This window comes from Aegilops tauschii, chromosome 6 (genome assembly GCF_002575655.3).
Source record: "Aegilops tauschii subsp. strangulata cultivar AL8/78 chromosome 6, Aet v6.0, whole genome shotgun sequence".
NCBI classification, from domain to species: domain Eukaryota; kingdom Viridiplantae; phylum Streptophyta; class Magnoliopsida; order Poales; family Poaceae; genus Aegilops; species Aegilops tauschii.
In genome coordinates this window covers 315,106,466-315,118,198 of record NC_053040.3, presented here as the reverse complement: position 1 = coordinate 315,118,198, position 11,733 = coordinate 315,106,466, and the positions used below count along the sequence as shown (strand labels likewise).

At 45.1% G+C, this 11,733-nt stretch overlaps 1 protein-coding gene across 1 annotated transcript; it reads left to right on the top strand.

Annotated features, from left to right (window-relative positions):
- Positions 1 to 9,129: 9,129 nt before the first annotated feature.
- Positions 9,130 to 10,729, top strand: LOC120967056 (F-box protein At4g09920-like). The gene is made up of 3 exons (XM_040393649.1): positions 9,130 to 10,002; positions 10,095 to 10,229; positions 10,544 to 10,729. The coding sequence occupies exons 1-3, from the start codon at positions 9,130 to 9,132 to the stop codon at positions 10,727 to 10,729; spliced, it is 1,194 nt and encodes a 397-aa protein (XP_040249583.1).
- The last annotated feature ends 1,004 nt before the right edge of the window (positions 10,730 to 11,733 follow it).

Below are 11,733 nucleotides of genomic sequence, written 5' to 3'. Positions count from 1 at the left end.
ATCTATAACCTTTCAAAATTAGCATCATAGACGGTACATAGACAGACGAATCTCATCTGGAAAACTGCTGAAGCGGAAGGCGAATATTGAGCCTTCATTGATGTTGAATGTCTTTGCAACTTTATGTCAGTGCTTGTGGACGATTGACCGTCCATCCTTCGTCCTCTTCAGGAACACTTCAATATTGAACTGTGGGTGTTGTATGAATACCTTCCTCGCCTCCTGACCATATAGGTGGTTTGAGAGGTAATCATCAGTGAACTGCTTTGGAAAGGCCTAAAAACAAGGATATGCATAAATATCTTCTCTAGATTTGAAATGGCGCAAAGGAATTAAAAAGACAAGGTATAGCAGTTAGTTCCATCCTGTAGTGAACTGATGTCTTCTTCATTGTGCAGACAAAGATCTTGTTGTTTTTTGTTGCTAATTTCTTTATCGTAACAATCTTTCCGAGTTTCTTGACTTGACTGATAGTCATGGCAACTCATTTCCACATATGCAAAAATGGTCAAACAGTGTGTCGAAACCTTTGATAGCAGGACGTACATGTGCAAGACCAAATTGTTAAAAACCTAATATTTAAAAACAAGAAGTGGAAAGGTGAGTTATTAACTACAACAGGTCTAATATTTAAAAACAAGCAAACATAGTAATTCAAACTTGTATTGTGCAGGTCTAAGTACACTAGTTATTGGCCCTGTTTGGATCCATGGGTTAGAGTTAGTTTGAGCTAGTTTGGGCTCAAATAGCCCTAAATTATCCAAACATGAGGGCTAGTTTGAGCTAGTTGCGTCTAACCCACCCAAAACAACTATCCTACCCAAGAGGCGCTGATTGGGCCTAGTTCTCCTAGTGCATTTATTGTCAATCTAACAATGTCATCCAAACACCTATTTGGCTAGAGTTAGTTCAGGGTTAGTCATTGTTGAGTATCATTTTTATTTAGGAAATGTAGGATAGCGTAGGATTTATTTTACCTTGACTTGTACTCCAAGATGGCATGTACTCCTATATATATGCCCACGAGGCTCAAGCAATACAATCAACTATTCCACCAATCTCTCTCTCTCTCTCCCTCTTAACTGTCATGAGCTAGAAATTAACTCTAACCTCTAGCTAAGTTAGAGTATCCAAATAGTGCCATTGTTAAATCAAATGGAAAGGCGTGGTAAATACTCCCTCCAGTCCTTTTTACTCTGCATATAAGAATTGTCTGAAGTCAAACTTCATAAAGTTTGACCTTATTTATATGAAAAAATATCAACATCTACCATGCTAAAGTTATACAATATGAAAATTTAAGTCATGACACATCTACTGATATTGATTTCATATTATGAATGTTGGTATTTTTTTCTATAAAGTTGGTCAAACTTTACGAGGCTTGACTTTAGACAAGTCTTATATGCAAACTAAAAAGATTTGGAGGGAGTTCAACATGCTTAATAGCAACCAAATATAGTCATTCATAGAGCTATTGTTAAAATTTATATTGATGAAATTGAACTGCACAGTTCATACTAGCACATATAGAAAATCACACTGTTAATAGCTGAAATAAACAAGGCATACTATGAACAACCAAAGATGGCAATTGAAACTAGAAATATGCTAACTACAAACAACCGAACAACCATAAACCGTAGAAATAAACAAGGCGTAATGCGAACAACCAAATATGGCAATAAATACCGGACAGGTTCTCACTACAAAAGGGGTTCGAGAAAACAAATCATGGGTTTCCTCACTTGTCACATATTGGCTCTTCCTCGTGGTCGCCGTTGATGAGGTCTGACTTGCCAGCCGAGGATCCCAAGCCAGTGTCACAGAATGTGTCCTTTAGAAATGACAAAAGGGGCTCCATGGCCATGAAGGATGGCAAATTGTTCATAACGAGCCGTAGGAGATCAGCGGCAACGCCATCGATGAGATTGACGGCTGTCGAACCCGAAGGGTTGGGGGTGGGCAACTTAACCTATGACATAACCCGCATCAAGCCATCGCTGTCGATGACCTCGATGTCGTAGCCGGCGCCTGCGACATGCCAGAGTACTCTAGCCCGCCGATTGAAAGGCTCAATCCAGGTCCAGTCATCATCGTCAGCTTCCTTGGCGGCCACCTCGCCGATGTCGGGCGAAGAGGCCGCGGTAAAGCTCTTTTAGGCCATTCGCTCCTCGAGCTCCTCGGGAAGCGTAGCCGGGCTTAGGCTGTGACACTCTGGAGTGGGGGAGGGGGGAGTGAGGATGGGGATCTCTGGGAAAGGGGGCATTTCGCAGGCGTCATCTAAGAAACTCATGGCGGCGAGGGTATGTATATCAGTGGGTAAACTGCACGGGCAGACCGGCAGAGGTTAACGATGGAGGCGGCGCGGCGGCGGCAGCGTCGACCTAGCTAGGTTTGGAGTAAGGGAGGGGTGGTGTGTATGTGTGTGAGTGGGGGATTTGAGGTGAGCAGGATTTGGGGTGTGTGTGTGTGTGGAGGGGGTCCAAGGTGGTGTTTGAGAAAATGCCGCGGGTACTGAAAATTTTACTAGGTGGGAGTAAAATGGCGGGGCTACCAAAAATTTGGATTAAGGGATTGAAGCAGAGCAGGGCGGGAGTAATGAACATCGAACACGGTTAAAACATAATATTCATGTGCTATCAAACAGAAAAACACTCTAGCCGAGCAGATATTTTTGAGATTGCGAGGGATGCAGGCGGGAGTAAAATGCCGGGGCTACTAATTTTTTTGATCTACTGGTTGAAGCAGGGCGGGAGTAACAGACATCGCACACGGTCCACACATATTAATCATGTGCTATCAAACAGAAAAACCATCTACGCGGGTAGATATTTTTGATATTGCGGGGGAGCAGATATTTTTGAGAGGTGGAGGGAAGCCTCAAGGAGCCCAATCTACTGTGATCATGTGGGTGACAGGGGCAGGGGCGCGGCACACGGGTAGTCCTAGGGAACCGTGTCTGTTTCGTACTCGATCGCACATGGTTGTTGCGTCCGACTCGTCTGCTGTTTATAAATTTGGCCAAAAAAATACGGGAAAGGGTCAAAACACGAACACACTTGCATGTGGACCAAATATATGTATGAAAAGGGTGGTTTGATGTTCAAATACCCAATGCACAACTTTGATGTGGCACCTGTCGCACAAAGCGCACGTTATTATTGCTAGCCCCCCCACCCCCCACAAACACACACACACACACACACACACACACACACACACACTTCGTGTTGCCAGGAGGGGAATTCTAGCTATGAACGCATGCCCCCAAATAGCTAGGTCTGACATCTCACTCTACTGTAACACAAAACCGAAAGGAGTATATCATGGTCAACCCCCTCACCCCTTTGCTTCCAATCAAATGTGGATCGTGTGCGAGCCCACAAATGTGTTCTTCTGGCGTTAGATGGGTGAGATCACATACAAACCACAACTGTGGGTGGCCCGATGTGTGTGTGTGTGTGTGTGTGAAAATGATGTGGTATGATATTTAAATAGCCAAATCACAAATTTGATGTGGCACATGTGCATCACAAATTAACCGGACATCCCTGACACCACAGAGGTTCATCTAGTACGAAGTAGTACTGTGCCCCCCCAACACACACTTTGAGCTGGTGGGAGGGGGCATCTAACCAAGGCGTATTGTAAGACTGACCAAGAAGAATTACCACCTTGGTTGTATAACATCTCTTGCTTGTTGGGTCAAATTCATGCATTGACGTTCCACACGCGGCCCCATAAAATAGGCTAGCTTGTCAGCGATAATCATGCGTGGGAGTGCCTGAAGACAACCACTGCATGCATGTGGCCCAAACATATGTATGAAGTGTCATGTGGTGTTTGAATATACCCAATGCACAACTTTGATGTGGCAGCGTGCTTTTGGAACCGGAAAGTCCCCACATGGAGCGAGGGTTCACGACGCGTAGTATACTATATATATAGGGATTCATGTGTATGCGAGCCCTCGAACTTAGGTCTCGAATCTCACCATGATCGACGTACAACTATACGGTAACGCTAACCAAGAGAAGAAGAATCCACCCTGGTAACCTCTCTCGCGTTGTTGGTCGAAGTGATGGACGTCCACGCTGGCCCATGAATATATAGGCCGTCGATAATAACCAAGACAGGGAGAGTGTCCAAAGACAACCACTGCATGTATGTGCCCCAAACATATGTATGGACATGCGTGATGCATGCATATATGTTTGAATACCGAAAGCACAACATTTTGTGGCGCATTTCATGCGTCGAAAATCGCACAGTCCCCACACTGATCTGGTTCATGGCACGTCACGTGCTCGCCCCCCACTTCGACCCGGTGGGAGGGATTTGTGTGTACACATGCGCGCGAAGTATAGTTGCATGTACCGAACCGTATAAGACGAACCAAAATTTAATCCCCTCCTAATTATAAGTCAAATTAACCTCTATCGCTATCGGTCGAAGTGATTGACCAAGCGGGCACACAGAGATGGACGAAGCATCTCGCTGATAACCCCGTGAGTGAGTGCTAGAGGACAACCACCATCGCTTGCTTGTTGGCCAAACACATGTATGGAGATGTGTGGTCGTGATGTTTGAAAACCTAATATATATGCAGAAATTTGATGTGGCACCTACCTCGGAAACCTTTAAGTCCCCCACACAAACCGAGGTTCATGACACGTAGTATATACTCCTACGTACCATAACACAACGCCTATTCAACGCGTAATATATACTCCTATGTACCATAACACAACCTGAAAATAATCCTCCTTGTTCGTCAAATTACCTTTCTCGTTGTGTAATATATTAGATGGACAACGATCTCGCGGGCCCATGGAGGGAATATTCGCAGGTGAATGAGTGACAACCATCGTCTACACGTGGCCCAATGTGTTGGTGATGTTTTTAATACCCAATATGCACAACTTCTTTGCGGCACCTGCCTCGAAAACAGAAAAGTCCCCACACGGAGCGAGATCGATTCATGACGTGTGTGTAGTATGTACTTCCCCGGCCCCCTCTTCCCCTTTTCGACGCGTACTACATACTCCTACCGCAATACAACCCAAAAAGAAACCTCCTTGCTGGGTCAAAGTGATGGAGGACAACCTCGCAGGCCCATAGACGGAAGCATCGCACGGAAGTGAGTGTCCTATATAACACGTAGTATTGCCCCCAACCACCCTCTTCAATGCGTACTATATATATATATATATATATATATATATATATATATATATATATATATATATATATATATAATCCTACCGTACGTATAGCAAAAACAAAAAATGACCATCCTTGTTGGTCAAATTAACGTCTCTCATCAAATGTCATAGTGCTGGACGGCGACCTTGCGGGCCCACGCGAGGGAGTGTCCTAGGACCATTACGTGCATGTGGCCCAAAGATGCATGTCAAACTTTTTCTGCAGCGAACATGCGACCAAAGGAGTTTAGTGTTGAAAATTGAAAAACAAAACAGATAACATTTGTCCATTTTTATACATTGATTGATTTCATAGGGATTTAAATGTGCAAAAATCAAATTTGATCTACATGAGACCCGTGCTAGTGCATGAAAATGGATTGCAAAATCATATGTGTACGTGTCCCTGGGTGCATGGTTAGTCCCCATGCAAGAAATTTCTAACATCGAGAATCTTGATTTTAAAATCCAATAAATCCAAAACTAAGTTGAAATTCATGAAACCTATCGTGGTGTCATATGGACACCAATAGACTGTGATATTATTATTTATTTCAAATTTGAGACAAGTCTTGATATAATCTTCTTACATACAGGAAATTATAAATAATTATCAACCAATATCGCAAATGAACTCTTTATTCGAACCGTGTGCATTAGACCAACAATGTAATTGTCGTGCTTCAGTTAAGAAATAAAGCGGCAGAATTAATCATCAAAAAAGAAAAATCAATATAATATGTGCCGTGCACGTGTCCCGTGTGCCGTACGAGCATGCGTGAGTTCACGATACACATGCTAGCAGGCAGACCGGGAGGCCGAGGCATGCGGTGTTTGCTACGCACTCACCGTTGGGCGTGCTAGTAGCTTGTGAAATGACGGTAGGCGTGCCATCAGTCTGCTGCGCAGGCTCACTGGGAGGCGAGCCAGCCCTTTGACCGCCGCCCACCTCGCTCCCACTGCTCCATATTAATGGCGCGCCCGATCCGCTAGTCATAATAGGCGGCAGCACACCCTGTCCACAGTTGCCACCGCCGCATGGAGTGTATTAGGATTTTTCCAAAGCGCACCATTGGTGGGAGTGGCGATGCCGGGGCTGGTGAAGCATCCGCGCAACGCATGAAGCTGGGCGCAGAGGTTGCTGTCGCTGCCAACAAGGTCTCGTGCGGGCAGAAGCGCAACCTTGACTTCATCGCCGTCATCGTGCCTCCCCAGACGGAGTCGAAGGTCCACAACTACTCCCGCAATGACTCCGACTCTGACGGAAAACCAGTTAGCCCCCCTTTGTTGGGAACAGGAACCCTTGGTTATGTTCACCCAGTCCATGAAATCAAAGTAAGATTCATTGGATCCATGTAGTGTATTGATTGTTTGAATGGTATCTATGGTTAGTGATTAATTGTTTGTTCTGTACAAATGATTTTTTTGCTAATCCGACTAGGGTTAGCGTGCGTGCTAATAATTCGCAGCCAGATCTTGAGAATTTATTTTCAATGTCCTACATATATGTTTGTGCCCTTTTTTCTTCCAGATCTTGAGAATTGATTTTGAATGTCCTACATGTATGTTTCTCCTTTTTTCTTCAAGATTGCTGTGTAGACAGATGAGGCTCCAGTCAGCGGCACCGCCGGCTGTAGATCCTGCACACGGTAGCGCGGGTAGAAGCGGCCATGCCCCTGGATCTGAGGAACCCATAGTATATCGGGTGGACCGCATCAGCAATCTCCTGGACGCCATCCTAGGGGAGATCATCTTCCTTCTGCCCACCAAGGATGGCTACCGTACACAGGTCCTCGCATCTCGGCGGCGCACTCTGTGGCGCGCCGCACCTCTTAATCTCGACCGTCGCCGGCTATCTGTCGTTCATGATTTTGAACTCCACGGAGCCATCATCTCTTCCCACCAGGGCTCTGTTCAATGCCTATGGATCCCGGCATGCTGCCTGCTGCACATACCCTGCATGATGAACGCCTGGCTGACATCCCGTCAATTCAAAAAACTCCAACATCTTGAGTTCTACCATTACTATGCAAATAGCTGTCCACCAAGCGTTGTAGTTGTGCCCTCACCACCAGTGTCCATCTCATGGTTTTCCTCCTCTCTCTCCACACCACCACCCTAGCCCGGTGTCATCTACCATACAATCAGGTACAAATGCTTCGACTCCCACTACTATAAAAACTCACGCACCACCCTGGCCCGGTGGTCGATCTGTCAGAGGCCTCACTGCACAACATCATCCACTCCTGCTGCCCTGCCCTGCCCTGGAGCGCTTGCTGCTTGTTTTTGGAAAAGAAATCCATATCCGTTGTCTCCAAATAAAGTCGACTCGCCTTGTAAGCATTGGAATTTGCTTTAAAGGAGAGGAGCTCATCATCAAAGACACCCCTTCACTCCAAAGGCTGCTCCTTGATTATCGTTATGCACCTTGGCAAATAACTGTGGTCTCTGCGCCTAAACTGGAGACCTTGGGTGTAATTCCTTATTCGTTTGAAGGTTGCAAGATGGTGGTTGGCTCCACACTTATTCAGGTACTATATATTATCATCAACACTTTTGTAATCATAAGCTGCTTTTTTCATTTGTGTGCGTAAGTTTTATATCATCAACACTTTTGTAATCATAAGATACATTTTTCATTTGTGCGCATAATCTTTATATAATCTTGCAGTACACTTTTGGTACTAATATTATGTTCTATGCTCAATGAAGAGTTTGTCCATGGGTACCCTATCAATGGTGCTGGATTCTGTCAAGACCTTACATATCAGTACATGGAGTTTTGATCTGAACATGATTATTGGCTTGCTGCGATGCTTTCCATGTCTGGAGAATTTGTATATAGAGGTGATGACATCAAGCACATTGATATACTTTACTAGAACTAACCGTTCAGCTATACTATTTTTTAGACATTAAATGTTTTCAGTCTTCATGTCTATTTAGGCTGAAGGACATGGACAAAAAGGTATAACCAATCGGTGGCATAAGAAGCACGGGGATTTTCTCAGTTCTCATGACATTCATTTGAGGACAATAACTCTGGAAGGATATGCATCCAACTGTGCAAACAGTAGCTTTGTCACATTCTTCCTGTTGAATGCGAGAGTACTATTGTCCATGAGGATTATGTTTTTTAACAAAAACTTTTTCATGGATGGACACGTTGAATAACATAAAAAGAAGTTTCAGGTGGACAAAAGGGCTTCTGAACATGCTCGGCTTCTATTTACAAAAACTTGTCTTCATGTACCAGTAGATTTTCTGGTCCAGGATCTTGATTTGTGGATCAGACCGATCCATTTGATTGTGACTGCCGAAAACATTGGTTGAGTTAGTTGTTATCGTCCTGTTCAATCTTGATTTTGTGTAAACCCGATGAACAATTAATCATCATGCTTTTGTACCTTCTGTAAGCTGGGGTAAGATATTGCTGCCCTTTTCAACTAGGCTTTGACCCATATTTTCTTTCATAAAAACTGGAGCTTCTATCAAGAAGCTTCATGGTTCTGAAAGGGAACTTGGTCACACGATCTGTGTGCGAAACGAGATACGTTGTATCTTCACGCCTTGATTTATTTTACAGAGGCAACATGCAACTGTGCTAAACATATGAAATTATTCAGGGTTCGTTTCGCCTTTTTATACATTGATTTTCCTAGGAATTTTTAACAAATAGCCACCACGTTATTACCGCAAACGGTCATATTAGCCCAACCGTGGGCGTTCAACTAACCATTTACTACGCGGGTAGCTGTTTAATTAGACGGGACGACTGTGAGCAGTCCGCCGCGCACGCCGCGAGCGCTGCAATTTATTGCTGGTTTTGGGCTTTTGTTTCGGCCGCCTCGGGAAGGTACATAGAACAGTCCTTCGTTCTCATCTAGAAGCACCACTGCCGAGGATCGCCGCCTGCTGCGAGATGGAGGATGAGCTGGCCAACAAGCGAGGGCGGGTCGAGCCAGAACCGCAAGAGCCTCCGGCGAACATGGACTTCATTAGCAGCCTCCCTGACGAGATGTTGGTAACCATCATATCCCACCTCCCAATCAAAAATGGTGTGCGGGCCACTATCCTCTCGCGGCAGTGGTGCCCCCTCTGGCCCACCACTCCCCTGGACATCATCGTCGACCACGAGTTCTGCAGCGGGGAGCAGCAACGTCTGGACGCATTGTCCCACGTCCTCGCCACACACCTTGGGCTGGTCAGACGCCTTGCTATCGGCAGGCTCAATCCCCACAACAAGATCGAACCCAGATTGCACTACTGGTTCCTATCCCTAGCCCTGGATCGGCTCGAGGAGCTCAACCTACATGCTAGACATCCTTGCTCGCTGCCGCCGTCCGTGCTCCGCCTCGCGCCCACGCTGCACCGCGCTACATTTAGGCGGTGCATTTTCCCCCGGATCGATGTCACACGCACTCTTCATCTTCCTAAACTTAAGCACCTCGAGCTCATTGCCATCCGCATCTGGAAGGAGGATTTGGAGCGCCTGCTCATCGGCTGTACAACGCTCGAGTACCTTCGTCTTCATGCGATGGATGGGTTCAGTAGCCTCCACATCACCTCGACGAATGTTCGTGCGATTTATGTGCATTGCTGGCGCCGCCCATGGCTGCTAGTTGAGGTGTTTCATGATATTGTCATTGAGAATGCGCCTTTCCTCGAGAGATTGTATGTACTTGATAAATTAGGTCCAGCAAGAATCAGGGTCATTCACGCACCGAAATTGATAGTGTTGGGCTATTCGTGTGCTGAATTCAACGAACTTGTTACTGGATCATTATCCATTCAGGTACAACAATCTTCTTCTTCTCCTTCTTATATATTATTGGACAACACATTTTATCTAATTGTTGTTGATCTATATGTTCACCTATCATCCAGAAAATGATTCCCACAAGCTTGACCCGGCCTCTGCGCATAGTGAAGATCTTGGCACTACAATCTGTCAGCCCCGATCTGGATGAAGTTGTTAGATTCCTTAGATGCTTTCCTGGCACGGAGAAGTTATACATCAAGGTGATGCTCCTTTCCTGTTAATTGTTAACCACAACGGAGCTCAATTTTTTGTTACTTTTACCCATGATTGCAATGACAAATTTAGAATGATTTCTGAAGGTAATTTGGAGGATTTCAATACATATATTTCTTGAGATGCTAGTGTTGTACGTGTTTTATTCCTTTGCCTGACATGCTTTTGTGATAAAAGTTTATCATGAAAGATTGAAGGTGGCATTTCACCCTTTTCGTGTATTTTAGAAATCCTACAAATCAAAGAGGCCCGAAGTGTTCAAATCTGTAGCTATGCACTAATATGTTGTCTTCGTTTGCAGATACTAGCAGGCCCGAAAGTAAATCTCACAGAAATTACTTTTAACGAGTACCGATGCACCACACCAGAAATTAAATTTGCCAGGTTCTTTGTTGAGAAAGCAAGGTTGCTCAAGGTAATGAGGTTTGCCCTATATTTAGTACACAGAAGTGAACGGATTGCTAAAGACGCAGGCGTCTACAGCTGAATGGAAAAGGCTCCGCACAAGCCGAATTTCAGTTTGTAACTTCACATGACAGATTATTCGGAAGTCACTGTATCGAGCCGCTATATGACTTCTCGGTGGCTGATCCTTTCGTAGAAATAATGCATGAAAAAAATTCTGAAGAAGATGATTTTTTATGTGTCTGAATAGTTTGAACCTTGTAATCTTTGAATTTGGGCCTTGTAATGCTGGAATTTGAACCTTGCAATATTTATGGTATTTGTTATATAACGTAATTGGATGTTTAATTTGGTCTTGCAATCATGTGTTTTTACAAGTATATATATATATATATGTTGTTCTTTTGTACACAGAGCATAGATGTTCTGTAGACAGAGCATATCACATCGCACACGGACCACACTAGGTAACCCGTCGGTGATGAATTCATCAATCACAAACGGTTATATACCAACAAGCGTTTGCCCACAACACACACGGCTTATTCCATCATAAAAAGCTCGAATGGATCAACTGTATGCCACATATCACACACGCAACTCTAATCTGATTCGTGCTTGATGTCTCCGCCATCACTCGCGCAATTCATCTTATTAGCCATGTATCACTCTGCCGACCTCTGCTCGCGTCCCTCGGCGCGCTCTGCTCGCTGTTAGGCGCCGCGGCATGCTCTGCTCGTGTCTGTCGGCGCGCTCTGCTGTCCGTCAACGCGCTCTACTCGCGTACCTCCACGCGCTCGGCTTGTGGACAACTTTTCCTTGCGTGTTCAACTGCTATATGCATATATATGGTTGCTTGCCGTTGAGGCGCCGTGGAGCGCTCTGCTTGCGTCCCTGCGCACGCGCTCTGCTAGTGGTTGGGGCATGCGCACGATCATGTTAGGGGCCCATATGCATGCGGTTGCGCCGCGTGCATCGCCATGATGCAGTTACGTGCAACATGATGGAGTTACGTGCTGCACATTAGAACTGCCATCCGGGCGTGCGGATATTTTAGTCCGTCCATCTTCCCCATTAATTCCCACA

What these genes read in the sequence shown, in the direction of transcription:
- LOC120967056 (XM_040393649.1), top strand. Translation starts at nt 9,130, where the DNA reads ATGGAGGATGAGCTGGCCAACAAGCGAGGGCGGGTCGAGCCAGAACCG. An exon ending in CTGGATCATTATCCATTCAG is followed by an intron (nt 10,003 to 10,094) that starts GTACAACAATCT and finishes CCTATCATCCAG; the next exon opens with AAAATGATTCCCACAAGCTT. An exon ending in CGGAGAAGTTATACATCAAG is followed by an intron (nt 10,230 to 10,543) that starts GTGATGCTCCTT and finishes CTTCGTTTGCAG; the next exon opens with ATACTAGCAGGCCCGAAAGT.